This window comes from Neovison vison, chromosome 11, assembly GCF_020171115.1.
Source record: "Neovison vison isolate M4711 chromosome 11, ASM_NN_V1, whole genome shotgun sequence".
Classification (NCBI taxonomy): Eukaryota; Metazoa; Chordata; class Mammalia; order Carnivora; family Mustelidae; genus Neogale; species Neogale vison.
The window spans coordinates 67,543,101-67,569,858 of record NC_058101.1 but is presented as its reverse complement, the minus strand read 5'-3'; the positions used below and the strand labels follow the sequence as shown (position 1 = coordinate 67,569,858).

Sequence of the window (26,758 nt, the reverse complement as noted above, 5' to 3'; positions counted from 1 at the left end):
GGCCTCCACGGTGGGACAGGGGAGCAACCCTGCCTGAGCGTCAGGATGGCCATCAGCCCTGACAGTCACGCTCTCTACATGCTCAGAGATGGTCTTGGAAAGCAGGACCCCTGGACCTCCGAAACTGGGTCAGAGTTAGCGGTGGAATGAAGCAAGCCACAGGGCAGGAGCCAAAGAGGAGACAATGCCCTGGCCTGGGGGCAAGGAGGGTTGGGAGGTGCACAACCAGCCAGAGAAAATAAGCAAAGTGAGAACCACAAGGCTTCTCTGGAATTTTCATAAATATAACTTCTATATAAGGCTTCTATAAATCAAAGGACATCAACACATGGAATCGGTGGGCAAGGAGCACGTGGGGTAAATCTGTCCCCAGCAGACACACCAGACAGAAGGAATGCTTTCAAATCAGTAAACAAGTCATGAAAACCCAGCTGGCAAACAGGAGCAGTCGCTTCACACACGGATAAGGAAGAAGCGCGGCGGGGGGGGGGTACCAACTGTCAGAGGAAAGCCAACTACCACACCCAGGGATTCGTGTTTCACTCTCAAGTCTCAACGGTGGGGGAGGGGCACCCGCTGAGACAAATTGGTTCATTGGCACATGTTGGAGAGCAATCTGACCGTATGTGGCGGCAAGGGGCAGGAAGACGCCACAGACTTTCTACGCCTTTGGCGTGGTGACCCTACCAAGAATCTACTCTGAAGACTTAACCCCAGGGGCAAACACAGATCCCTAAGGCAGAGGGGCCATAGGGCCAGCTCAACACAGAAAGACACACAGACGTGGGAAAACATAGAATAAACTAGGTATGTCCTTATGTCCTTAGGATATAGTAGAATTCAACGGAAATAGTGTTTTTCAAGCACTTTCCAGAGAAATGATCATAACGTCGTGAAAAAACTAAAACTGCTCATAGGATTCGGGGTAATTTTTATTTCCTTTTGTTTTTCTTCTTATGTTTTCAAAGTCTCTACAATGAACGGGGCCATGTTTATTATAAGAAAAAAGCGAGCCTGTGGAATTTTTTAAAGAAGCAACAGGATGGAGACGCTCTAGTCAAATGTCCTAGGAAAGAACAAAAACAGATTTGAGGCAGGCTGAGCTTCCATGCTGTAGACAAGTGGCTTATTCAGGCTTCAAGAGCATGGAAGATTCTGGAACAGTGAGTTAAATCTAGACAGGGAACAACAAGCTCTTGAAAAATGCTAACTTTCCCTTTAAAAAGATCTTAAGTTTTCCTGAAAAGGTAGGAGAGAAGCCAATAAAAGAGCTGAGGGATGCATGGTTCCAGAACATTCTGCCAAGGACTCTGCTGGGGGCCATGACCCAGCACCCTGGAAATGGCACTGATGGCACTGATGGAATTGGCCCATGTTGTAGGGCCTGGGGGAACACCCCAGAAGGCGCTTCTCTGGCCCAGACCCTCTGGCTAGTCTGGCACAGACCCCAGTGCCCCGTCCTTCCATCGGGCTTCTGCTTCACCATGGTATTCGCTCCCTGTGTCCTCAGGGAGATGCAGCTCCATGTGCTTCCTGCCTGGGCCAGCTCTGTGTCGCTCGCAGAGGAGTGAAGCTGCCCCTGAGTGACCTCCTGGCCAGACCGCAGGGCTTGGAGCTCCCAAGCCTAGCACCATGCCTGGTGCTCCCTCCTCTGGCCACTTGCCAGCCCCTGAGGCTGCGGCAGCCCCTGCGGGCCAGCAGACAGGCAGGGAGCTACAGGCCAGCTGCCTCTCCAGGACACTGGCCTCCCTGTCTGCAGAATGGGAGGAATGAGCCCCTGTCCCTGCACTTGAGCCCTGTGGTCTCCATCGTGAAGCCTCTAGACATAGTGAGGGCAGCAGCACCCCAGACATCCAGGAATCTCCATGCTGGAATCTCGGCAAACTTTCCGCCTGTGGGAGACTGGTCTTTTGTGTCTGTCCATGTTAAGGGTCTCCCTGCTCTGTCACGCCTGCACTAGCGTTAGATCACACTCCAAGGGATCTAACCCTGACCCAAGGGAGTGATGATCCTGATGTGTTTGCAGCTGGCAGACCATGGGCACCACGTGCTAACACCTGGCTGACCCAGTTCTCGCTGCCCTTGGCGTGGGATGGGGGGCCACCGCTGTCCGAAGTCTTGGCCCAGACGCATGACTGTCCTGACAACCAGCCACCTGCCACGTTCCTCCCTCCTCAGGCCCTCTGCACCTTCTGGAAGCTCCCCAGGAAGGTGGGGCTGTCTCAAGGCCACAGTGGGTCTTCCCTTTCCTTTCCTCAGCTCAGCTGCAATGTTTGAGCAAAGCTGGATAGGGCCCGGGAAGTCATCTTCGTGATGTGACGAACGAGCAGTGTCCACCGTGGGAAATGCTGGGAGAGCAGGAGACAGAGTAGGTGTCCACCAGCTGGACCAGAGAAGGGAGGCAGGTCAAAAACTGAAAAAGCCACATACCTGTCGAAGAATTTCTGATGATTTCCTATCATCCTTGCTGAAGAATGATTCACTTACCAATAATCAACTCTGCAGGGGATCCCAAGGAAGAAAGCCATCCAGCAGCTTGTGACAATAGTTCATTCCTCTGGACATGGCCGAGGAAGCTGGGCTTGCATCTCAAAAACAGCTTTATCAGAAATAGAAGATGTTTGCACCGTCCGGAGCAGCAGAGTCTGGCACAACCCCACAGCCAGCAGCAAGACCTGCCTGAGGGCACGCTGGCTCAGCCCCATGGGGGTTACGCGGCTGGACGGGACAGGGAGCCCACCTCCAAAGACGACGACGGCCCAGCCTCCAAGCTACAAGGCCAGGAGAGCAGGGCACACGAGAATGTCTGCAGGGTGAGACCCTGGGGGGGGGGGGCGGGGAGAGAATGCATATGTGTACATCTTTGCTTATATTTTTAAAATTGGAAGGGAAGCTGTAAAAAACTTAAAAAACCTGTTACCTTTAAGAAGAGCAAGGTGAAGAGATAAACTTCTCTGGATCTACCTTACCTTATAGATTTGATGGGAACCAAACAAATAGATAATTATACGATTAAATATCAACAGCCATCTCTCTACATCTTGTGCTCAGTGGGGTCAAATGAGCACTCCGACACCGGTGGCGTGGTCGCAGAGAGCGAGCGATGGTCTTGAGGCAGCTGAAAGCAACCCCGTGACTGTGCTTGCTGGAAGGACAAAGGGTCTGGCTGACCGGCTCTCGGCCAAAATGAGCGGCAAGGAGGTAGAGAACGGGGGCCCTGTGCACGTCCGGCTCTGAGAAATGACTGAAGGACCAGTGTATGACCCACCAGGTCTCCCGCCCACACACCTAGAGGAAAGGAAACCTCTGAGCACACAGAGTGTGGACGCAGTTTTCTGCATGGCAACAGAAAAACGCACAAACGACACCCGCGCACTGGTGGATGAACAGACAGATGGAAGGCAGTGTGTCTGTCCAACGGGACGGGACATTATCCAGCCACAGAGAAGAAAGAAGCGCCGTGGACAATTGCTTCGACACTGATGAGCCTTGGAAGCCTCACGCTCATGGAACAGAGAGGTGTGAGGTTTACATAGCGTGGGGTTCTGCGTATGGGAAGCATCCAGAAGTGGCAAGTCCATGGTGACAGAGAGGAAGTTAGTGGTCACTGGGGGCAAAGGAGGGGTGGGGAGCAATGGCAGACCCCATGCAGAGCTGCACGGGGCACGTGGGCACCTGTCACACGCTGCCAGAGTATCGCGGCCACAGGGGCTGTGTGCAGTTTAAACCTCCTCCCCATCCTCCTACCTCCTGCCAGCAGACCCAGCAGGCAAGGCCCCACTGAGGGGACAGGGCTGGGGGCTGTGACCATGTAATAGTCGGGGTGACCCCAGTGCCCCCTTTCCCAGTGCAGAGCCTGCAGTAGGCACACGGCGGTCATAAGGGAATGTTTACTGAATCTGCTTCACCGGGAAAGGTCCAGGGTGTGGGGAGCAATGGAAGGGAGAGTGGCCTTGAGGCAAAAGAGGTGGGTGGGTGCCAGGGCCCTGCAGACTGCCCCCCACCCCTGGCCCACGCTTCCTGGTTCCCTGCCTCAGGAGGAGCACACAGAAGCTCCCCTGGGGAGAAGAGGGGAGGAGACAGAAGACAGAGTCCTGGAGGCACTGTGGGAGAATGTAAGGGGGCAGACCCAGGATCCCAGCACAGCCCTCAGGGTTCCATGCCCTCTGCTGGGCACCCGCTGGCCTAACTTGTAACCCCAGGTGAGCTGGGTAGCCACGCGGGCAGGTGGGCACTCGCCAAGGCCCCCACAGTGAGTGATGTGGAAAGCAACCTCAGAGGTGGCCGCCGCCCAGTCCCCGGACAGATGAGGATGACCTGGGGCCGGGATGGGCCCCGGCAGTCCAAGGGGGTGGCCAAAGGGCTTGGCACTGGGCCCACATCACCTGAAAGGTGCCTGTAACATCAGAAGCAGGGTGGCCCAGGGCTCACTGGGGACATTTCTCTGCTGGACTAGGCGAGCAGGCTGCTACTGGCTGCTTGACTCCCACATTGGCCTCCCCCACAACCTGAGAGCCCTGCGGGCAACACCTTGGGAACAAGCCCTGGATACCAGGAGAAGAGCCTGGGCATGGCTAGAGCCAGCTCTTACCTGGAGTCTGACAGGCGCTGAGGCTCCTCCTCGGCCACCTCTCCCTGCTGACTTTCCACCCTGGCCTTCGACGGCTGCCCTGAGTCTGGCGGTCCAGCCTGAGGCTCCCTTTTTGGACTTGCACCATTGGCCGCTCCAGGTGACCTGTCCACTGTGTCCAGCTGAGGCCCCGAGGTGTGTGTCAGGCACTTGGAAGTAGAGGCATCCTCTGAGGGCAATGCCTCCGGCACAGGCCGGGCCTCCTCCCATCTCTCAGCAGAGCCCTTGGCGCTGGCCTTGGCAGAGCCCACGTAAGAGGCGCTAATGACGCTTCTGGGGCCACACTTGTCATGTAGACTCTGGGCGGCGCTGTCCTCCCTGCTGCCGCCGCAGGCCCCGCAGCACACGCAGGAGTTAAGGAGGCAGCTGGTGGCCGCAGTACTGAGTTTGTGGGAGCCACTGTGTGTCCCCTGGGCCACAGGCCCCGGCAGGGAGATGCCGTCTTCAGAGGCTTCCGGGGTGGTGACGGCAGAGCCCCCTGCAGGGGTTGACTTGGGATTGAAGATGACAGTAGCTGAGAGCTTCATGCCCCCGGTCCGGTGGGCGATCATCTCGGCCGTCTGCGCAGCGTCCCCACCCCCCTCCCAGCCATCCAGGTGCGGCTGCGCATCCAGGCAGCTGCAAGAGTTGGGACCCAGCGCCCACATCTTGTCATGAGGGACGTCGTTGTTATTGCTCATGTCCCCCTCCTCTGCCTCAGAGGAACCGCTACCCTTGGCCTCTCCGTGCCCTCCGCCTGGCCCTCTCTCCTGGGGGTCAGCGCGGGCACTGCCTGCCCACCCAGATGGGCCTCTTGGGGCTTCAGCAGCCCCCTCCACGTCATCCATGAAAAATACCCTTCCTTCTTCCTCGTCGCTGCCCTGCCGCAGCCGAGCACTGCCTGGGGATGCCTCCCCACGGGGGCTACCCTCCACCCCTGGCCGGTGTGCGGGGGACTGGCAGGCACTGGGTGGGGAGAGGAGGGATGACATCTCATCCCCTGCCCTGTGGACCATGCGGTCGAGCTGCTCTAGCTCCTGGCTGTCATACTGCATGGAACAGGCCAGCTCTGCCTCCGGGGTCTTGGCCTTGGCTGAGAGCAGCTCCTCGGTGGGGAGGGGTGAGGGAAAGGCGGGTGTCAGGGAGGGGGGCACCGGGGTGTCTGCCCGGATGGGGAACTCCACGTCCTGGGAAATGCAGAGGTTCCTTTCCAGCGTGTGAAGCTCGTCCTCTGTCAGGGTCTGCAGCAAGTCCCTACAAGGGTCAAGACAAAAACCACAGGTAAGGATCGCAAAGGCCACAGCAGCCCCCTGGCCGACAGCAGATGGACACAGCACCCTTAATGTCTGCATCAGCAGAGAAGCAACAAGGGATCAGCCCCTGGCAGTGAAGCGCACAGCGCACATACTTCCTGCACTAGGAAACGAGGCACAGTTCTGCAGGGATCCTCCCCAGCTGCAGGTCAGACCATGGCTGTGGGGAGGGATGACTGCCTTCCCTCAAGGCGTCTTTCTCAAAAGTGAGGCTCTAAAAACTCTTGTGGAAAACAAGGCTGCCCTGATTCTTAGGGACCTGATCATCACGTTAAGAAAACCTTCTACGGGGCGCCTAGGTGGCTCAGTAGGTTAAGCCTCTACCTTCAGCTCAGGTCATGGTCTCAGGGTCCTAGGATTGAGCCCCACATTGGGCTCTCTGCTCAGCAGGGAGCCTGCTCCCTGCCCCCTGCCTGCCTCTGCTTACTTGTGATCTCTGTCAAATAAATAAACAAAATCTTAAAAAAGAAAAAAAAAAAGAAAAAGAAAACCTTCTAGGAGTGAAAACAAAATGCTGGTTCACATTCTAGGCTCTCACTGTGCACATGTTCTCAAGCGCCATCTCTGTGCCAGGTGGGGAGACAGGCAGGCACGGGTCAGGCACGTTGCGCCCTTGGAGGTTACACTGGAAGAGTCACTGTTTCTGTGAATGATGACTGCCTCACAACTACAGCAACTACAACAAAGAAAAATGCCTACCAGCAGGAGGCTTAACCCAGGAAGGTTTCCTGGAGGAAGGGGCACCAAAGCAATGACCTGAAGAAGTTAATGTGGCAACGCCTGGGATGGATCTCAAGCAGGTCTACATGGATGTGCCATGCTCTCGGCCAGTGCAGGTCTGAGTCCAGGCTAAAGAGCCCCGTGCAGTCTCAGAAACGCCAGAAAAGTGTACTTCCCAGAAACACACAGCTTGCGACTCCATAAACTGAGCACGCCTGTGCGCAGCACCTTGATCCAACCGTGGACTGTGAACCAGGCTCACAGGCCCTCACGTGCCCTCCAACTCACCCACCTGCCATCACCAGCACCCTGACTTCCAAAGACTAAGGCAGTCGCCCTGCTTAAATGGGAACGTGCCATCCACACTCTCTAGAGGCAGGCATGGTTTGGCAACACCATGTCTGTATAGAAGCACCAGAGGAAATGCAGGAGGCCCAGTTTAATAGCAGTTTCTAATCAACAAGTACTTCTTAAGCATATGAATATTTTTTAGAATAAGAATGTCCCAAATGGGGAGTATGTGGGATATTCTTGCACTCAGAAACTGCTGTTTATCTGAAATTCAAATTCAATAGAAGGTTCTACTGGTTTTGTCTTGTTGGATCTGGAAATGTAGGGTTGGTCAGGTTCAGTGTCCTGGGTGGTCCGGTCTCATGGGTAGGAATCAGTTCCACACCTGTTGGGCTCTGGATGCTCCAGCCACCCTCTCTGAGTGCCTCCCTGAGAAACCTGAAGGCGCCTGGGAGGGGGTGCACCCAGGGAACATGCGTGCGCCCTGCTGCGGCGTGGGCTCAGAGGGGGTGCGTCCAGGGAACGCGCCTGTGCCCTGATGCGGGGCTCCCACTGCGCTTCCCGGACATCCGCTCGCGGCTCTGCGGTCTGTTCGCTGGCACCGCCAGGCACTCCTGGGGTTTTCCACTTTAAACTGCTCAGCCTGCTGACTGATGAAGGGCAGAGCGGCTTACAGGCTTGGCAGCCCTCCTCAGTGCCCTCTGTGAAGCCTTTTCAGATCTTCTGCCCATTTTTAGTTGGGTTATTTCTGTTGTTCTTACAGATCGACAGGAGTTCTTTGTTTTGTATTTGAGTTCTTTGTTGGACATGTTCTCCAACTCGGGCTTTCCGCCTTCATTCTTGTAACGGTACCTTCGGAACAACTGAAGTTTTAATTTCAATGAAGTTCAATAAATCACATATTCCTTTATGTTTAGTGCTTTTCTGTCCTGTTTAAGCAATCTGCTACTCCAAGGTCATAAAGATGTTCCTGTTGTTTTCCTCGGAAATCTTCATTGTTTTTACTTCCCACGTGCAATTTATCCGGAGTTGACTCTTGTGGGTGATTGTGGTAAGGATCCAGACCCGTTTTCCTCACATGGATATCTGCTGACTCAGCCCATTTATTGGAAAACAGCAACCACCCCCCCACTGCCGGGCTGTGTCTCCTTTGTCTTCAATCAGGGAGGCCCAGATGTGTTGGTCTGTTTCTAGGCTCCATTCTGTTGACATTCCTGTCCCTGCACGACTATCTACAGCAGAAATGCACATGTGTTCACAAGCGTGGTCACACCAGGGTCATTTATGGAAAGAACCAAAGCCCAGCATGTAGAATGTGTAAATAATGCTCTTTCTCTCCAGCGATCTTCTTTCTGGCTAGTTTTGGTCCCTTGCACTTCCACATGAATTTCAGAATTAGTTTGTGAATTTTTACCAAAAGAGACAAAAACCTCCTAAGATTCTGATTGAGGCCGCACTAAATTCATAGATGGATTGGAAGATAACCGACACCTTTGCAATGTTAAGTTCTCCACTCCTTGACTTGGAATCGCTCTCTCTTTACGTCTTTAACATTTCATGCCAGTAACCTTTTGTGATTTTCAACAGAAGCCTTAGACAACTGCAGATAGATGCTGAAGCAGCTGATATTTACTGACATTATTGGAGGTAATATTTAAATTTTTTACTGTGCTAAAATAGCTATGATGTGAAATTTATCATCTTAGCCATTTTGAGGGACGACTCAGTGATATTCACATCCTAGCACCACCATCACCAACATCTACTCCTAGAACACATTCATCTTATAAACCTGAACTCTGTCCCCACAAACACTAACGGCACGCTCCCCACCCCCAGCCCGACACCCACCACCCGCTGTCTCCACAATTCTGACTAGTTCAGGTCCCTTGTGGAGTTGGAATCTCACATAATTTGTCTTTCTGTGGCTGGTCTATTTCACCAAGCATGTCCTTGGGGTTCATCCGTGTGGTGGCAGGAGTCAGGAGTTCCTTCCTTTTTAGGCTGAATAACATTCCATTGTGTGATGGGCCACATTTGGCTTCACCACTCATCCACCAGTAGACACCTGGTTCGATTCCATGCCTTAGCTGTTGTGAATAATGCTTCTTGGAACACGGCTAGATACATGTCTCTTTGAGACACTACTTCAAGCTCTTTGTAGAATATACCCAGGCGTGGAATGGCTGGATCATCTGACAATTCTATTTTTCATTTTTTGAGGGACCTCCACAGTGTTTTTCCATGGCATTCGCACCATTTTGCACTCCCACCAATGAGGCACAGGATTCTAATTCTCCACATTCTTGCCAACACATGGCCTCTGTTGTTGTTGTTGACTGTTAGTTTTGGAAAGAGCCATCCTACTGGGTTGGAGGTACAATTTCATTGTGAGTTTGATCGGACAAGGAGTGATGAACAATTTTTCCAGAGCTTGCTGGCCACTCACACACTTTCTTGGGAGAAATGTCTGTTCAAATCCTTTGCTCTTTTGAACCAGGTTGTTTGGCTTTTCTTGGTGAATTTTAGGGGTTCTCTATAGATTCTGGATGTCAATCCTTTATCAGGTGTTAAGATGTGAGAATATTTTCTCCAACCTGTGGGCTGCCTCTCTACTCTGTTGAGAGTGTCTCACGTTGTACAAAATTTAAAAACTTTTAAGTCTAATTTGTCTATTTTTTCCTCTTGTTGCCTGTGCCTTTGGTGTCCTGTCCAAGAAATAATTTCCAAAACGCAACATGATGGGTGCCTTGGTGGTTCAGTGGGTTAAGCCTCTGCCTTCGGCTCAGGTCATGGTCTCAGGATCCTGGTATCGAGCCCCACATCGGGCTCTTTGCTCAGCGGGGAGCCTGTTTCCCCCCACACCTCTCTGCCTGACTCTGCCTACTTGTGATCTCTCTGTCAAATAAATAAATAAAAATCTTTTTTAAAAATGCAATGTGATAGAGCACTTGTCCAAGATGGTCTTGTAGGAGTTCTATTGTCTCAGTTCTCACATTTCTGTCCTGGGTCCACTCTCTGTCATTTTTGTGTACGGTTTCCACTTCATGTGTGTGTATCTCTCTCTCTCTCTCTGATCAGATTAAGGAAATCACCACTGATGTTTTCATCATAAAATTGGTATTGAATTTTTCAAATTCTTGTGCTGCAATTTCAAAATGATTCAGTTTTTCTTCTTTTAAAAAATTAATGTAGCAAAACATTGATTTTATTTCCAAACGCTAACGATGCTATGTGTCATCTGAACTCCACAAGACATGGTGATGATCGCTCTGCACAAAGCACACTTCTTACCCACCCACACGGACTCCTTCAGTCTCTCCTGCATTTCCACATTTGTATCTGGGCGTTTGCCTTTGCCTGAGGAACTCCGATTAGCTTTTCTCCGTGGGCAGGCCGCTGCTGAATGCCTTCAGGTCTGCTTTTCAATAACTCACCATTTTGCCTTCATGCTGGATGGATGTTTTCTTCCAGCCCTTGAAATAGCATCACTCCATTGCCTTTGGGCTCCCATTGTTCATTTCTCAGGAGACAGCTATCAATCTTACATTCTTTTCCCAGAAATATGTCCTTTTTCTCTGGCCGTGTTTAAGATTTGTTTCTCTGTTTTCAGCAGTTTTACTGTGATATACTAAGTCTGCTTCTATCTGTCTTCCTTGTAGTTAGTTCTTGAGCCTCCTGGGTCTGTGGGCAGAGATCTCTCTTCAGTTTTGGAAAATTCCTGCTTCTTCTTCTTCTTCTTCTTTTTTTTAAAGATTTGATTTTTTAAAGTGATCTCCACACCCAGCATTGGGCTCAAACTCAAAAGAGGCAGGCCCGCCCACCCAGAATGAGCCAGCTGGGTGCCCCTCTTTTCTTCCTTCTGATTCCAGTCACGTACGTCAGACCTCAGAGCATGTTGCACCTGTCTCTGATGCTCTGGACTGTTTCCCCTGCCCATGTCCCAGCGCCCAGTGTCCCCCATCCCCACACACTGGCCCTTTCCCCATAAGGTACCCCATGTGTGTGCCCAGTGCCCTGCTTTTCCCATCCACCATCTCTCCTCATTCATCGTATGACAGCCAGGGAGGGCAACAGTGATGGCCTCTGGGTCCAGGGTCACAGTTTGCCCAGAATGGTCATGACCAGGCCCTGGTGTGAGGGAAGGAGCAGGAGCCATCTTTCGGATGAGCCACTGTCTGGACCAAGCACCTATCACAGGACCCAGGCTGTGCCTCACCCACCCCTAGGGCCAGTGACTCTCCAAGGACCACCCTGTTGGGCCTCTCCCTGCCATCTTATTTTTTTTTTTAAGATTTTATTTATTTTTTTGACAGAGAGAGATCACAAGTAGGCAGAGAGGCAGGCAGAGGGGTGGGGGAGGCAGGCTCCCTGCTGAGCAGAGTGCCTGATGCAGGGCTTGATCCCAGGACCCTGGGATCATGACCTGAGCTTTAGGTTTAGAGGCTTTAACCCACTAAGCCACCCAGGCACCCCTCTCCCCCTCATCTTGATTCACAGCATGTTGGCTCTTGCAGGGGCCAAGGGCAGCTGGGAGCAGGGGACTCTCCAGCTGTCTGCCTGAACTGGCACCAGGAAAGGGAAGCCAGTGCTGGCTGCCCTGGGCTAGGCTGTCCTGCTGGACCCAGGAAGTCCACATGGAAGTCCACAGGGTCATTGGTTCCACCAAAAGCACAGAAGGGAGCTTACAGAGACTGGGACCACGGTAAGAAAGACCTTGGAGTCTGAGGCCACAGGGCCAGGAGGAGTTCAGAGGACAAGGGCTCACAGCCTCCTGCTGTGCCATCTGTCCAGGGCCACCTGAGAGGGCTCCGGGCCAGTGGGAAATGAGGGTTTGTGGGGAGGCCCAAGATGGAGGAGGCTGGCTTGAGGCCTGTTGTTGCTGAAAGCCGAGGGGAGCCCCTTAGAGCAAAGGACAGTCACCCACAGCAGGCACCTCCAGGCCACCAGGGCAGCACACAGGGGGCCGAGGACATCAATGCCACCTGGACCCACTGCCCGGGACTGCTGGGGGAGCCAGGACAAGTCACAGCAGGGGAGGAGCCCTGGTGCTCAAGGCTGCAGGGCACCTCGGCTCTATACTGGTAGGAGCACCCATGAAAGCCCAAGCAAGCACCCATCCCTGCATGGGCCCCAGCAGCAGCCCTGCCACCGCCCTTCCAGGGCCCACCCCTCCCCTGCAGGCTGTGTGGCCGTGGGGGGGCACCCTTGTCATCCTGTTTCCCAGCCTCTTCCTCTCTCACAGAGGGCCCAGGGCCAGAGCTTTCATCATGGTGGCTGCAGTCATGTGACTGGCAGTTTGTGTCCAAGGTCATGCTGTTACCCAAACACAAAGAGCTGGGTTCTGAGGGGAGACAAGGGTGTATGTGGGTTTACACGAGGGCTTGAAACACTATGAACCAGTAACTACAGACGAAGACCAAGGCACACCTTTGCCTGGAGCAGAGAGGACCGGGGAGAACCCACCTGTCCTCACAGAAAGGAGGGCTGGGGCCCAACAGGGACCACAGCACCCCCCACACACCCTCCCCTACCCTCCCCTACCCTCCCGGAGCAGCCGCTCCCCACCTTATTTTTCGCAGCAGCGTGTGGAAGGGCCGGAATAGCTCAGACATGTCTTCTGCCTTGCGGTCCAAGTTCAGAGGTCCATCTGCATAGACCACGAGGCCACTGCATTCAAAACAAAAGCCAGGATGGCGTGAGGCCCTGCAGCCCCCCCCAGGACAAGCCCAGACCACAGCCAGGGGCTCTGAGACCACACACACCTCACCTCTTGTGACTGAATCTTAAATACATTTAGAAAAATGCACTGAAAATTGCCAGACTTGATCATCTTCTGAAGCTGATTAGGGGATGTTCACTTGAGGGATCATAAAATAATCATAAAAATTTATCTGTTCACATCCCTGTTGCAATCAAAAAAATCAGCATCAAGATTTGTTACTAAAACTAACTCCTTGGAAATGGAAACTTCAGTTTTGTGTTTAAATGTAACACAGATGCAGAAGCTTTTGTGAATTAGTGGGGTGCCCCTACCACAGATGTGACGGGGAAGTGGAAAGTGAGAGCTGGGGCCCCTGCTACCCACGCACCCATGGCTCTGCACCAAGGCACACAGACACTTGAGCCTTGGGGGCTGGGCCCTGGCGGGGTCCCACAAGGGCCGGAGGAGCATCTCAGGGACCTTTGTCGCAAATAGGGTGGGACTTCTCCCAGACATGCCTCCAAGCTGCCCTCCCAGCCTCCCACTGGACTCCCGGAATCGGCCCTCACTCACCCGGCTCCACACGGAGTCCTTCCAACTCCCTGACCACAGCCTCTCCTGCCCCCCAGACCACACCAGCTGTGACTATGCAGTACCCCCCACTGCCAGCCTGCCCACCTGGAACCCTGGGAGGTCCCCCACAGTGAGCTGTGTGCTTCGTGGCTCCCCTGACCTTTGCCCAGGCTGTCCCCAAGCCTCCTTTCCCTTGTAGAGGTCTGGCTCCTGCTCCCTCACTCTTCAAGCCTGGAGACAGCCTTGTCACCCCCAGGAAGGACAGACCCACTCTCCTCAGTCCCACGGCTGAGCCCCATGTGGCTCTGTCCAGATGCCCTTCCAGGGGGTCCCCATTCCACAGGCAGCACCTCATTTATTCCCTGTGGCAATCTTGCCATGCACTGCCCAGCCCCAAGCATGCCCACCATCCTGTCCAGACCTGCTTCTCCAAGAGCAGGACCGTCCTTGGAGGACCCTTCTGGGGGGTACCTCCTCCTGGGGCCCCAAGACCAGATAGCTCACATCGAGGGGCCACCCAGGGAATGACCCCCCCCACACACACACAGTGACTACTCCTTGCGTCCTTGTCAGAGCACAGGGGAGGGACTCGCAGACTTGTTTGCATGAATGAAGAAATGCCCCCGTGTCTCTCTCTGCAAATGAACAGAATCTCATCGCTGCACTGGGGTCAGGTCATCACCACCCAACATGGAGTCCTCGTTGGCTCAGGAACACGTCCAGTACAGGGAGAGAAATTGGTAAAACTGAATGGACTGTTTTCCCTTTAAAAGGTTAGATTTCACGTGCACAAAGGAAGATTCAAAAGTCACAGGAAAATCATGGGCTGTGCTACCTCCTCTGGCAGCTGGAGGGTTGGGGCTGCCAGGAGCAGCTGTGTCCTGGACATAGGTCTGGACGGAGGGCAGAGGACAACCTGGCCAGCCTTCCATTCCTTCCAGTATGTTTTATGGGTCTGACACAAGCTGACAGTCCCAGTTAAATTAACAGTGTTTGGGGGACAACTTCCCAAGATAGAACCTTAACTTCATCGTTGAGTCAGTGTTCTCGGCACAAAGGCTGTGAAAAGGGGCCCTGCCCAGGCTTCCTGGCAATCTTGTCCTTCAGAAAGCAGCAAAGGGGGCAGGAAGGGAGCCTAACTCTGCTCCTGGGTCCCAGGGAGGACACTGGCTGCCCCATCAGTGCCCTGAGAACAAGGCCCGGAGCTGACTGGCTGGTCTGGAGACTCAGAAACAAAACCAGTACTTAGGAGGGCTCCCAGCACGGGACCATCCCAGGTCACAGAGGCCGGTGCTCCTGCCACTGCTGAGGAGGGCAAGGCAGCCCCGGGGTTGAGCCTGGCAGAGATGGAGGTAGAAAGGGCTGCTGGGCACACTTAGAGTCAGGGATGGGTGGCTGGCTAGAGTGGGCACCAGGCAGATGCCGAGCCTGAGAGGAAATCTGAGTCCCCACTCCCATTCTTCTAGTCACCTTTTCACTGTTTCATAATGTCCTTTAATGCACAAAAGTTTTTAATTTTGATGAAGTTCAATTTACCTATCTCTTCATTTGTCACTCGTGCTTTTCAAATCTAAGAATCTACTGCCAAGCCAGGGAATGTGAAGATTTACCTCCTGTACTAGTCAGAGTTCTCCAAAGAAATAGAACAAATGTAGTGTGTGTGTGTGTGTGTGTGTGTGTGTGTGTGTGTGTGTGTAGGGAAGGGGGAGAGCTTGGGTGGTTGGTTGGTGTGTTGGGTTTATTTATTTATTTTGGAGAGAAAGAGATTTTGAGGAACTGGTTCCCATGACTGTGGATGGCGGCCACGTCCAAACTCTGCAGAGTAGGAGGGCAGGCTAGAAACCTAGAGACTCGGAAGAGTTGATGCTGCAGCTTAAGTCTGAAGACAGTCTGGAGGTAGAATTCCCTTTCACTTGGGGAACTCTGTTTTCCCTTAAGGTTTTCAACTGATTGGGTGAGGTCCACCCACATTATGAAGGGTAAGCTACCTTACTCAAGATCAAAATTTAAATGTTAATCTCATTTTAAAAATAGCTTAGAGCAATATCCAAACTAGTGTTTGACCAAATATCTGGGTACTATGGCCTAGACAAGTGGACACATAAAATTAATCATTACAGGGCCCAACTCTGCTCTTCTGTATACAGCCATCCAGTTGTTCCAGCATCATTTGTTGAAGAGACTAACTTCCTCATTGAATGGCCGTGGCCCCCTTGTCAAAAACCAGTTGGCTATTGATATTTGGCTTATTTCTGTTGTCTTGATTTTTTTTCCGTTCGTCTATCCTTATGACAGTACCATACTTTGGATTATCATAACTTTGTAGTAAATTCTGAAATCGAGACATACGAGTCCTCCAACTTTGTTTTTCTTTTTCGACATTGTTTGGGCTATTCAAAGCTTCCATATGAATTTGAGGATCTTTTCCATTCTGCAAAAAAAGAAAGGCCAAAGTAGTTTTTATAGGAAATGTATTGAATCTATATATAACTTTGGGGAGTATCACCATCTTAACTATAGCAAGCCTTCCAATCCATGAATATGGGCTATCTTTTCATTTAATTAGGTCTTTAGCTATTTTCAGGAATGTCCTATAATTTTCAGTGTACATGTTTTCCACTTCCTTGGTTAAATTTATTCCTCAGTACTTTTTTCTTTAGGATGTTATTGGAAATTTCTTCTTTAAAGTAATATTTAATTACATACGATGGACTATTCTTCAAGACTGAAGTTCCTACATGCCATGTAGATGAACCATGAAAACATGATGCTCAGTGAAATAACCCAGATACAAAAGGACAAATATTGTATAATGACTCAATTTATATGAGGTCCCTAGAGGAGTCAAACTCACAGAGAAAAAGTAGACTGGAGGGTACCGGGGGCCGGGGGAGGGAGTGGAGAATTAGCATTTAGTGGAAACAGCATTTCTGTTCGGGATGATGGGAAAGTTCTGGACACGGTGGTCGGGGTGGTTCAACAGTGTGAATGTGCTAACCGCCGCTGATGTATACTCAAAAAGGGTGAAAGTGGTAAATTTTGTGTCATGTCTATTTTACCACACTAAAAAAAATTAACATTTATTGCTTTGATTCTGTTTACAGAAGTTATAATTATCATGTCAAGAGGTTATGTTAAGTAGAGACACAGTGTTTGGTATAATTTTTCATAGTTAGCACACTAGGGACGTTTTCCATGGCTTTTTGGGATTTTTCACCAATGTTACCTAAACACCTGGAGTATTGTTTTTTTTTTTTTTTTTACATATTTTATTTATTCATTTGAGAGAGAGAGAGAGCACAAGCAGGGGGAGAGGCAGATGGAGAGGGAGAAGCAGAGTCTCCACTGAGCAGGGAGCCCGATGCAGGACTCGATCCTAGGATGCTGGGACCATGACGTGAGCCGAAGGCAGACGCTTAACCGTCTGAGCCACCCAGGCATCCTGAAGTATTGTTTTTAAACAATACCTTAATTCTGGATATCTAGCCCCTCAGATTTTCATGATTAAAAATAAACTTCAGTAAAAATCTTTAAATACAGATGGTGCCCTGTCAAGTCAATGCAACCAAATTCTGCAAAAGTTGTGCCGCCACCCGCCAAGTGCTCAGGCCTCTGAGAGAAAACAGGCCATGAGCACCCCTCAGGGTAGCGCTTCCAGGCACATGGGGAGATGTGAAAATAACACAAATCCTATTTATATGAAACATCACAAACAGGCAAACCTACAGACACAGAAACAGATCTGGGGTTTCCTGGTGCTAGGCAGGCAGGATTGTAGGGGGTGGAGGTGACAGCTAAGGAGGGAGGGGTATCCTTTTGGGGGAACGAAAATGTTCTGAAATTAATGGTGATGGCTGTGCACGCCTGTAAATTTACTGAAAACCATTACATTGTACACTTTAAGTGTACACACTCGAGTACACACGCGACCTTGCTAGAGGTGAGCACCTGTGGGAGAAGGGCTGCAGGCCAGGCAGGTTGTGTGGAGATTGGAAGACTGGGAAGGGGCTGGGCAGGGGGCTGTCTCTGGTGGTGAAGCAGGTGGGCAAGGAAACAATGGGAGGCCAGAGACCCCCATGGGGCAGCAACTTCTGGAAAATTCTGGTAGTAGGACCGCAGGATAGATGTGGGTGGTAGGGAGTGTGAAAATGAGAGAGAGGAAGTAGAGTGACCAGTGGGGACATGATGCTAAGTCGGGGGCCTGGCCCAGGGGCACAGGTGAAGTGGAGGGGGGCCAGGGTTTCAGGGCTGGCACCCGAGCGGGCGTGGACAAGACCAAACCCCTGTCCAGCCCCATGGACACCCAGCACCTGGCCCGGCCAGCCTCTTCCTGAGCCTCCTCTAAGCCTCCAGGCCCCCCCTTCACAACCCTCCCCCCATCCCCGCCAATCTCCCAGAGCTCCTCTTACCGCCTCTACCTCAGGGGGGCCTCCCCAGGGCCACAAAGCCCAGTGGTCATCAGGCACAAGGAGGGCTGGGTTGGGCCCCATCCGGCTGCTCCACACCTGTCTCCTCACCTGTGATGGGCCCACAGATGCCATGCCACCTCGAGGGGGAGTTTTTCCTGGGAGAGCTCAGAGCAGGGTGGGTGGGAAGGGGCTGGAGCTCCTAGAGGCAGGAGGGGGGCTGGTGCAGCAGGGAGGCCTCACACCCAGATACCCCTCTGCTCTCACTGCTCCCTGAGAGTCACCTGGAGTCCCAGGAACCCACAGCACAGATGTGACCCTTGAAGGCTGCTGTTTCCAGAGTGTTGGCTTCCCTGCCGCATGTGACCCATGACCCACCCCTCCTCCCTCCAGCCAGAGGTGCTGCCTCCACCCCTTTGCAGCCACCTGACCAGCTCCCACCCCAGCTTCCAGGGTTCTGCTCCAGGACTGGGGACCCGCCCATCATGCTCACAGCTCTTGTCCTCTCCAGAGGGGCTCTGCTCCGGGTCCTATCCTACCCCAGCATCCAGAAAAACCCACAGCAACTTCTTATCTCTCCTACCTATACACTTGCCCCAGAGGTGTCCTGGCATCCCTGGGGATAAGCACAGGGCAGGTACACAGCAGGGGCTCAACACAGGCTCACTGGGCAGATACAGGACCCATCAAGTCCCGGAGTGACCCTGAAGGGGGAGGCTCTGGGGACAGCTGCTTACTGCTCTACCCCTCCTTCCATAGGATGGAGAACTTCAGTTACAGTTTCGTATACCTTAAAGCCCCAGACGCAGAGCCCAGGGTCTGAGGTGGGCCTGGGGCCATCGTGCGGCCTCCCTCCAGGCACAGCCAAGCCAAGAACCTCTGTTCCCTCAACTCTGGGCTTTGGGTCCCTGCCTCTGCTCCTACTTCCCAGCGGGCCTCCCTATACCTGCTCTCCCTTCACTCCAAATCCAAAACTAGCCTACCTTCACTGTGACTCAGAGCCTTTCCACCTGTCCTGGGGGATTCCAAGAGGCCCCCACACACTGTTGCCAGGAGAGGGGCACAAGGACAAAGGCCCAGCCGTGGGACCCTCACTCTCCCTCCCAGGACCAGGGGACAGAGAAGGAGCAGAAGTCAGATATCCACAGGGCAGCTGCAGTCGGCACACAGGGCACAGTGACGCCGGTCAGGGAAAAGTGACCTTGGGGGGCTACTCGGTGAGAAGGCCTGAGAGAACGGTCCCATGACCACCAGGTCTGGGCCAGTGCTGATGGCTTGGCCAGTGAAGTCTGACCGCCCTCGCTAGCAGGCTTGTGTGAGAACCTGGAGCCCAAGTGCTCAGGCTGTCTAATGCCTCGCCTTTATTGTAAATGGGTTGTATTTTTAAAGTGCCTGGGAGAGTCTGAGCACTTCCATGAAGCTGAGGATAGGTTCCGTCTAAGATAGCACAAGGCCTTCGTGTCCCCACGATCCCAGATGCTGCCTAGCCCCATGGAGCTGGGGAGCCTCCAAGAGGCCACACAGCTCAACAGGGCAGGCTGGCCAGCATGCGCCCACACCAGCACCCCTGTGCACAGTCAGGTGGCCAGCCTGGGAACCCCTCCAGCATGGTGGGAGCCGCCCCCCCCACCCCCAGCCAGCATGATGAAATCCCAGACGCGGGCTCAGAGCTGGGGGCACTGGATCCTGAGCTTCAAGGCACTCGCCAAGGCATTTTAGAAAAGAACCATAGGGGGTGCCTGGCTGGCTCAGTGGGTTAAACTTCTGCCTTCAGCTCAGGTCATGATCTCAGGGTCCCGGGATCGAGCCCCACAACGGGGTCTCTGCTCAGCAGGGGAGCCTGCTTCCTCCTCTCTCTCTGCCTACTTGTGATTTCTCTCTGTCAAATAAATAAATAAAATCTTAAAAAAAAAAAAAAGAAAAGAAAAAGAAACACCTCCAGGCCAGAAAAGGGGCTGTGAACTGCATGACGCAGAGGGAGGGGACAAAGTCCACTCTCATGGGAGGGGCTCGCCAACCCAGGGCCCAGGCCCACAGAAGCAAGGCCCTAGCTCGAAGCAGCTTTGTCTTGGGCATGAGTTTGGCCGCAGAGAGCCGCTGCCAAGAAAGCAAATAACAATATAACAAAATTACCTGGCCCACCAAGGGGCCACTTCAGGCCAGATCACCGGAGCTGGTCCCAGGGGACATCTGTCCTCTGCACCGCTCAGCTTCAGGTGAAGGCAGAATCTCAGACTCGAATGATTAAAGCGTGTAAAGTGTGTGTGTTCTGGGACGCACTCCTGCTTTCCCTGACAGGCAAACTTGGGGAGAAAATTGTTTCAGGGAAGGAGACACAACAGGAAGGGGTGGAGGATAGGGGTCCTGGTAGCGAGACTGCCACGGAAGGCAGCTCCAAGGACACAGTCAGGTCAAGGAGAGATGCTCAGGCTTCCCTGAGCCCCAACCCCTCTTTCCAGCTCTCCCTCCCCCAAGCCTCTGTACCTGGTGTCTCCCCTGAGACACTGTACCTGGCATGTCTTGGCCATTTGACCTCCAGCGTCCCTGTTGGCCCCATACGCCTTCTACACGCAGTGCAACTTGCTTGAGGGAAGCCCCTCTGGCCCAGAAGCTGACCTCATCCTGCTGCACCACCCTGCCCCCCACCACTCCCACCACTGCATCCCCATTTCCCAAGGAGGGGGGCCGATGCCTGGACCAGTCCTGGCCTCTGCTTCCACCCCACACTCCCCCAGACTGCTTCGCCGATGACTGCATCTGCAATCAGCATCTGTCCCTAGGACTCTGGTCCCCTCTCTGCCCAGCTCCACACCTGCACACCAGCTGCCCATGGGGCCCCTCCAGGGTGGCCAGACCTACAGGCCTCTCCACTGGGCTCCCCCTGTGACCACCTGCCCCACGCCCCCTCACCTGGCAAGAGGCAAGGGTGGTCCCTGCCTTGGAGTCAGGGTATGGGTGAGAAGCCCCAGGCCGAGACCAGAACACCCAGGCTCTGACCTTGACCCGACCTTGGCCTCAAGAAGCTCAAAGTGCTCCGCCACTGACCACACACATCCTGCCTTGGGGAACATAAGGCCTGACCCCATGTGCTGGCCAACACATCTAAACCCACAAGACCCCAGAGGCCTGCACCTGAGTTCCAGCTCATGCTCCGTACCCAGTAGGGAAGGCTCTGCCTCAGCGCGCATTCCCCCCTCCCTACTGCCAGAGCAGCTGCACCCCACCTGCTCTTCACCTGCTCAGGCTCATTTCATGCTCCCCCACCTCCCTCCAGTCTGTGCATGACTCATGTAAGCCCATCACGTCCCCCCACGGGAGCCAGGGGCTTCCTCCCACAGCCTGGGCTGGGCACTCTGCTCCTGCATGCCCCCCACGTGGCTCTATGTGGTGTGGGGGCGCTCCTGCCCTGGGCTGTGAGTTAGGTGACTGTCCATCTCACCTGTGCCGTTGGGTGTTGGGTGTCCGGCCATCTTGTACTATTTAGGGTGGGGGGGGTCCCTCCCTCACCCTCAGAACACCTGGTGAGGGCCGACAGCAGGCCTGCTTGGTGCCGCTCGGCGGCTAGCAGCCACCTGTTGGGGGTGTAAGGGCCAGCCATCAACACCTAGAAGGGGCCCAGCACTGTCTCACTCCACAGTCCTGCTAGGCTTCCGCCTAATGGCTATCCCGGGCAGGAGAACACTCACCACACGATGGCCAACCTGGGGATGGTGAACATGAGGGCCGGTTCGTAGTCGTCAATCATGTCTTGGGTCAGGTACCCGAAGTCCAGGGCCCTGGCCGAGGGACAGAGAGCAAGAAGGGTGAGGCCTGCCCTCCCAACACCCACCATGGCCCGCTCCACCCACACCTGCGTCTGTGCTCAGCTGATGGCCAGGAAGGTGACATGGGCCACGCTCTGCTCCAGAAGGCCCGAGCAAAGGTGGCTGGTGCTTCCCCCTCCCTGACTTTCCACCTGCCCAATCCCACTTCTGGGACGGAAGGTGCAGGGAGGGGCAAGGTGTGCTTGCTGAGGGGCCCACGGGACAGCAATGGTGTCCAGCAAACAAAACACAGAAGCTCATCCTGCCACGGGCTTGCTTAGCCAGAAAATTGAAGCAACTCAAGTGACAAGAATAAACGTGGAACAAAAACACCACCCCACACAATTTAACACTTTCCTGAGGAACAAACAGCGCTCTGCTGGATTTAGTCTCATGCTCTAGGCAAATGCAAGTGGCTCTCTACACTCTGTGAGCTGGCACTGCTCAAGTCACGTCACAATGGTTCCAAGGACAAGGTCTTTCCTGCCATCTTATTTTTTAGCAATTTGAAATGTTTTTCAATACATAAACAGCGAATAACATGACTGTAATTACGAAGTGATATGAGGCAATTTCAAGACTTCTCTAATACCACAGCACTAGTCAGATGAGCAAAACATTCTAGGCTATATCTTAGTCCCAAAGTCCACTCAAAAATCTGACTTCAATTACTGTCCAAGGCATGGCAAGAATACTGATGTTTCACTCAGCAAAACCTTGTTCAGGAGACCTCCAACCCAGCAAGGGCTCCATCCTGGCCTGTGGAGGTAAGGAAATGAGAAGGTGGGGAGAGGAGGATGAGGGTAAAGGGGTGATGAAGATGGTGGGGAGGTAAGGAAGGTGAGAAGGTATAAGTATGGAGTTGTGGCATGAAGGTGAGGAAGGTGTGGAAGTGAGGAAGGCATGAAAGTGAGGAGGTGTGGAGGTATAGAAGTCAGAAAGGTATGGAGGTGAGAGGGTGGGGAGATGTGGAGGTGAGGAGGTGTGGAGGTATAGAGATCAGGAAGGCACGGAGGTATGAAGGTGAGGAGGTAAGGAAGGTAGAGATGAGGAAGTTGTAAAGGTGAGGACGTGAGGAAGGTGTGGAGATGAAGAAGTTGTGGAGGTGAGGAGGTCAGGAAGGCAGGGAGGTGTGGAGGTGAGGTGAGGAAGTTGTGGAGGTGAGGAAGGTATGGAGGAGGTGTGGAGGTGAAGAGGTCAGGAAAGGACAAAAGTGTGGAGGTGAGGTATGGAGGTGAGGAGATAAGGGGGTATAGAGATGAGGTGAGGAGGTGAGGAAGGCATGGAGGTGAGGAGGTATAGAGGTGAAGAGTTGAGGAGGTGTAGAGGTGAGGAAGTGTGGAGGCAAGGAGATGAGGAGGTGTGGAGGTGAGGAGCTGAGGAATTGAGGAGGTGAGGAGTTGAGGAGGTGTGGAGGTTAGGAAGGGATGGAGGTGTGGAGGTGAGGCGGTGAGGGAGTGAGGAGTTAAGGAGGAGTGGAGTTTAGGAAGGGATGGAGGTGTGGAGGGTACAGAGGTGTAGAGGTAAGGAAGGCAAGGAGGTGAGGCGTCCAGCTCTCTGTGCTGCCTTGTGGGGCTGCTCCAGGGCTCTACCAGGGAAGTCCCTGGCAGGAGAGCCCTCTGGGCCCAGAGGAAGGGATGGTGCAGCTGAGGAAGGAGGCTGTAGGTGTGCTTGCCAGGGGAAGGCAGACTTGGAAGGGGAAGGTGGCTGGAGGTATCCCTGTCCCTGAAGCTGCCTCAGGGAGGAGCAGGACCCTGTGGCAGTCAGGGGTGGCCTCACCTCTCCACGGTCTCACAGAACAGCACGATGACCTCCTGCTGCACGTAGTACTCCCTGGGGGACTTCACAGGCACCATGGCTGAGACGTAGCTGCAGACACAGCCAGGGAGGTGAGCGCTGCCCCACCACCCAAGTGTCCCCCCAAAAAGAACGGCATCTCAGATGAAAGCCAAACATGCCTCAGACATGAGCAGCTTCCGGCGTGAGGCCTGACCATTTGTATCTGAAATCAAGCCTCCTCCAGGGTGAGGCCTAGTCCAGCACCTCCTGCGCCCCCTGCCCTGCCCCGCCTGGTCCCCCTCAACCCTGGCCTTGTCCCACCTGAAACCATGGCCCTCCCCTTCCTGGGCCCTGTGCGCCCTGGGCCTGGCACTGCCTGCTTTGTGATGTCCCTGACTGGGTGCCGGCCTTCGTGAGTGTGAGTGAGTGGATGGATGCACGTGCAGGTGGGTGAAGACCGCAGGGTGGGGGTGGTCACACCGGGTGGGGCACAGGGGCCTCCTGGGCAAGAGACACCTTGTCCCACCCCTCCCCAGGTAAGGACCCGTCTCTTTGATCCTAACTTCCCAGCCCCGATTTTCTCCTGTTATAAAAGTTTCTTTGGGACCCGGGGAAGCCAGAAAAGGATACAGAAGGAAAACCAGAGTCTGTGCTCCCATCTCCTGGAGGGCACTGTCTTTCACTTGCCGGCTTACGCGATGGACAATTTGTGCTAACTGGGACCTCCATGGACGGGGATTTGGGGTCCCACTTTTTCACACCTAACCACGATCGTCTCCGCATCTGTGGGAGCTGGTGGCGTGCCTGCCCCCCAGTGCTGGGTGTGAGGAGTCCCCCAGACCCTGCTTGTGTCCTCCAGGGAAGGAGCAGATGAGTGCAGCCTGGCAGGGGTCAGGGGTGGAGGGAGGCACTGGATGGAGAAGGGGTAGGGCTCTGCCTTGGCTCCCCAGGCTAGGGACAGCAGAAGGCGGGAGGACATGGGTGGGGCACCAGGTGGGTGGTGATGGAGGGTGTCGTGCAATCCAAACCTGGGAGGTGCCCTTGCCCTCACCCCAGGGAACTGAAGTCCCCACGTCCAGGAGCCACGGCCACCCCTCCCTTGCTCCACTGTGTCCGGGGTCTGAGCACATGGAGGTGAGGGGAGGTGATGCTCGGGGTGTTTGTGCAGGGGCGGATGAACAGATGGGGTGAAGGGGGCAGCTTGCGAACACCAAGCCCCGCACGGTGAGCCTAGGCACAGACGGGAGGCGAGGCAGGAGGCAGAGGTGAGAGCCAGAGGCAGGAGGTCAGAGGCAGGAAGCAGGCGGGAAGCGAATCGGGAGGTGAGGCAGGAGGCGAGGTGGGAGGGGAGCAGCAGAGCATCGGGCAGCGGCTCAGGTGGAGGCTGGCATATCCACTCCTGGTGACTGCTACGGGCAGGCGCCTCCCGGCTCTTTCGTGCTGGGGTGCATCGGGGAGAGGCAGAGGGGGTGGGCTGGACCCCTGGAAAGGTCACCCAGCCTGACCCCCACACCCGTGCCTCATGGGTCCAGGGCTCACTACACGGACTGCCGGCCCTGAACCCGCCCTGGCTACCCACTCCGCACATCCATCCCATGGGAAACATCGTGACCGGTGCGTTGGGGCTGATGTCCCCCCAGACACAGGAGGCAAAGGCCTCAGAGTCACCTCAGCTCGAACTCAGCAAACAGGACATCGAAGTGTCTCAGAGCCTCCCGCATCTTCTCTGTGTAGGTGTGGAGGTCGCGCAGCGCCTGGTCTCGGAGGGCGCCCCGCACGTCCTCCAGGCTGCGGGTCAGCTCCTTGGCCAGCGGGCGCATGGCCATGCTCTCCAGCTCACGGTTCATGATGATGGAGCCAGCGGCCAGGCACTGTGGGTGACAACGTGGGTCCAGAGAGGCCCGGGGGGACAGGCATCAGCTCCAGTTCCAGGGGGGCCCCTGGAGTCCCACTGGCGGGGGTCCCCCCTCCGAACTGCAGAGAGTGGACGCTCTAATGGCCAGCCCTGAGGACAGTGGGACAGGGAGGCAGGGCAGCGGGCACAGGCTGGGGTGCGCTGTCATTCCCAAGACCCCTCCCTGAGGCTCCTCTCCTGGAAATACCCTCACCTCACACCCTGGGACAAGCGTCTCAACCAAACCCAGATCCCAACAAGTCCATGCTGATAAGTATGCCCCCTGTGAGGGGCTGCACACAGACCCAGAAGGAGAGGATGTCTGACCAGGACTCTGGGATATGGGGTTTCATGCTCAGGGCCCAGTCTTGTGACGCCTGTCCCCTCCCACCCAGCCCACAGCTGGGTGACCAGGGACGCCCCAACACCACGTTCAGGGCAGCACTTCAGGCACGAGGCCCTCGGGGCTAACCATGCTCCCCGAGACCAGTGACCTTCCTAGCAAGTAAAGACACCTCACTTCCACAAATGCTGACTGACCTTCCGCTGACTGAGACTCATCAGTGTGGGACTCCTAGCTGCTAGGCAATACAGAGGGTCCCTCTGTGCCCACAGACCCACCCACGCCTATACTGAGCGGGTGGGGGCAGACCACAGGCCAAGTGGGCTGTGTGCATCACCCCGGAGTGTTCTACATGTCAGGGACATGGGTGCTTATCAGACCCACGTCCTGGCTGAGGGGTGGCCATGCGATCCCCATGTGGGGCTATGGTGATGTGGGGCCCCCTGCCCGCCTCAGGCCTGCACCATTCAACAGCGAACCTCATCAGCAGTGACCCAGAGATGAGCCGGGGCAAGAAGCACTTTCCTGGAGGCAGGGCTCAGCATCACTGATTTCCTACCCCCCTGGAGGTGCATGTGGAGCTGGCTGGCCCCAGGGCCAGCCCGCACTGGGGAGACAGCGCCCTGAGTATCCCTGGGCATGGGGCCTGCCTCATATCCAGGCCACATAGCTGTCCCTGTCTCTGGGGCCCACTCTGAGACCAGGCAGCGGGACAGCTTGCCTGGGACCTGCCACACCAATCAGAGCATGGGCAAGGATGCCCTCCCACCCAGGGGGTCAGAGCAGTGGGGCAGTGGGCAGGGGGCCCAAGGCCAGGCAGTGCCAGAGGAAGATGCCGTATCCCAGGGACTCACTGGCATCAGGCTGCAAACCTCAGCATGGCCCAAAGAGGGGTGGCAAGGTGTGGGCACAGGCAATGACTGGGGCAAGATGGGTCCTGTCCCACAGGGCAGCCGCCTTCCTCTTAGGCTGCAGTCCCCGCAATGGGAGACAAGAAAGGAGGTGTGAGGGGCGAGTAAGGAGTGGCTCCAGCCAGGCCTTGAGTGCAGCTCCCAACCCCGTGGGCAAGGATGTCCCCCAACAGTGGGCTAGGGAGGTTCTGCTCCCGACACTAGAACCTCTGTGGGCCCTCACATCTGGGGCCCAAGAACCTCCCAGAAATTGCTCACGAAGCTTCATGTCTGTGTTCGTATGTGTAGATCTGGGGAGCAGTCTCAGGGCTTTCCCAGACCCTCAAAGTAGTCCTCCTAGGCTTGGAACGCATTGTCGGTAATCCCCAGCAGTGGGTTCTGACCCCTTGCAGGGGTGACCCCAGGTCCCTAA

At 54.7% G+C, this 26,758-nt stretch overlaps 1 protein-coding gene across 6 annotated transcripts in view; it reads right to left on the bottom strand.

Annotated features, from left to right (window-relative positions):
- The window catches only part of ZFYVE28 (zinc finger FYVE-type containing 28), a 108,424-nt gene that overhangs the window by 17,746 nt on the left and 63,920 nt on the right, over window positions 1-26,758 (bottom strand). The window contains exons 4-10 of one of the 6 annotated variants that reach the window (XR_006386745.1): window positions 24,867-25,069; window positions 23,199-23,288; window positions 21,303-21,392; window positions 12,502-12,603; window positions 4,592-5,863; window positions 2,488-2,679; window positions 492-2,383 (exon numbers count right to left, since the gene is read on the bottom strand). Coding sequence is in view for 5 of the 6 variants with exons in the window: in XM_044267923.1 (XP_044123858.1) it covers window positions 2,605-2,821; window positions 4,592-5,863; window positions 12,502-12,603; window positions 21,303-21,392; window positions 23,199-23,288; window positions 24,867-25,069 (1,974 nt within the window). In the remaining variant the exon portion in view is untranslated. Of the gene's footprint in view, window positions 1-491; window positions 2,384-2,487; window positions 2,822-4,591; window positions 5,864-12,501; window positions 12,604-21,055; window positions 21,189-21,302; window positions 21,393-23,198; window positions 23,289-24,866; window positions 25,070-26,758 lie in introns of those variants that run through there. The other 5 variants (XM_044267924.1, XM_044267923.1, XM_044267925.1 and 2 more) reach the window with 5 other exon arrangements.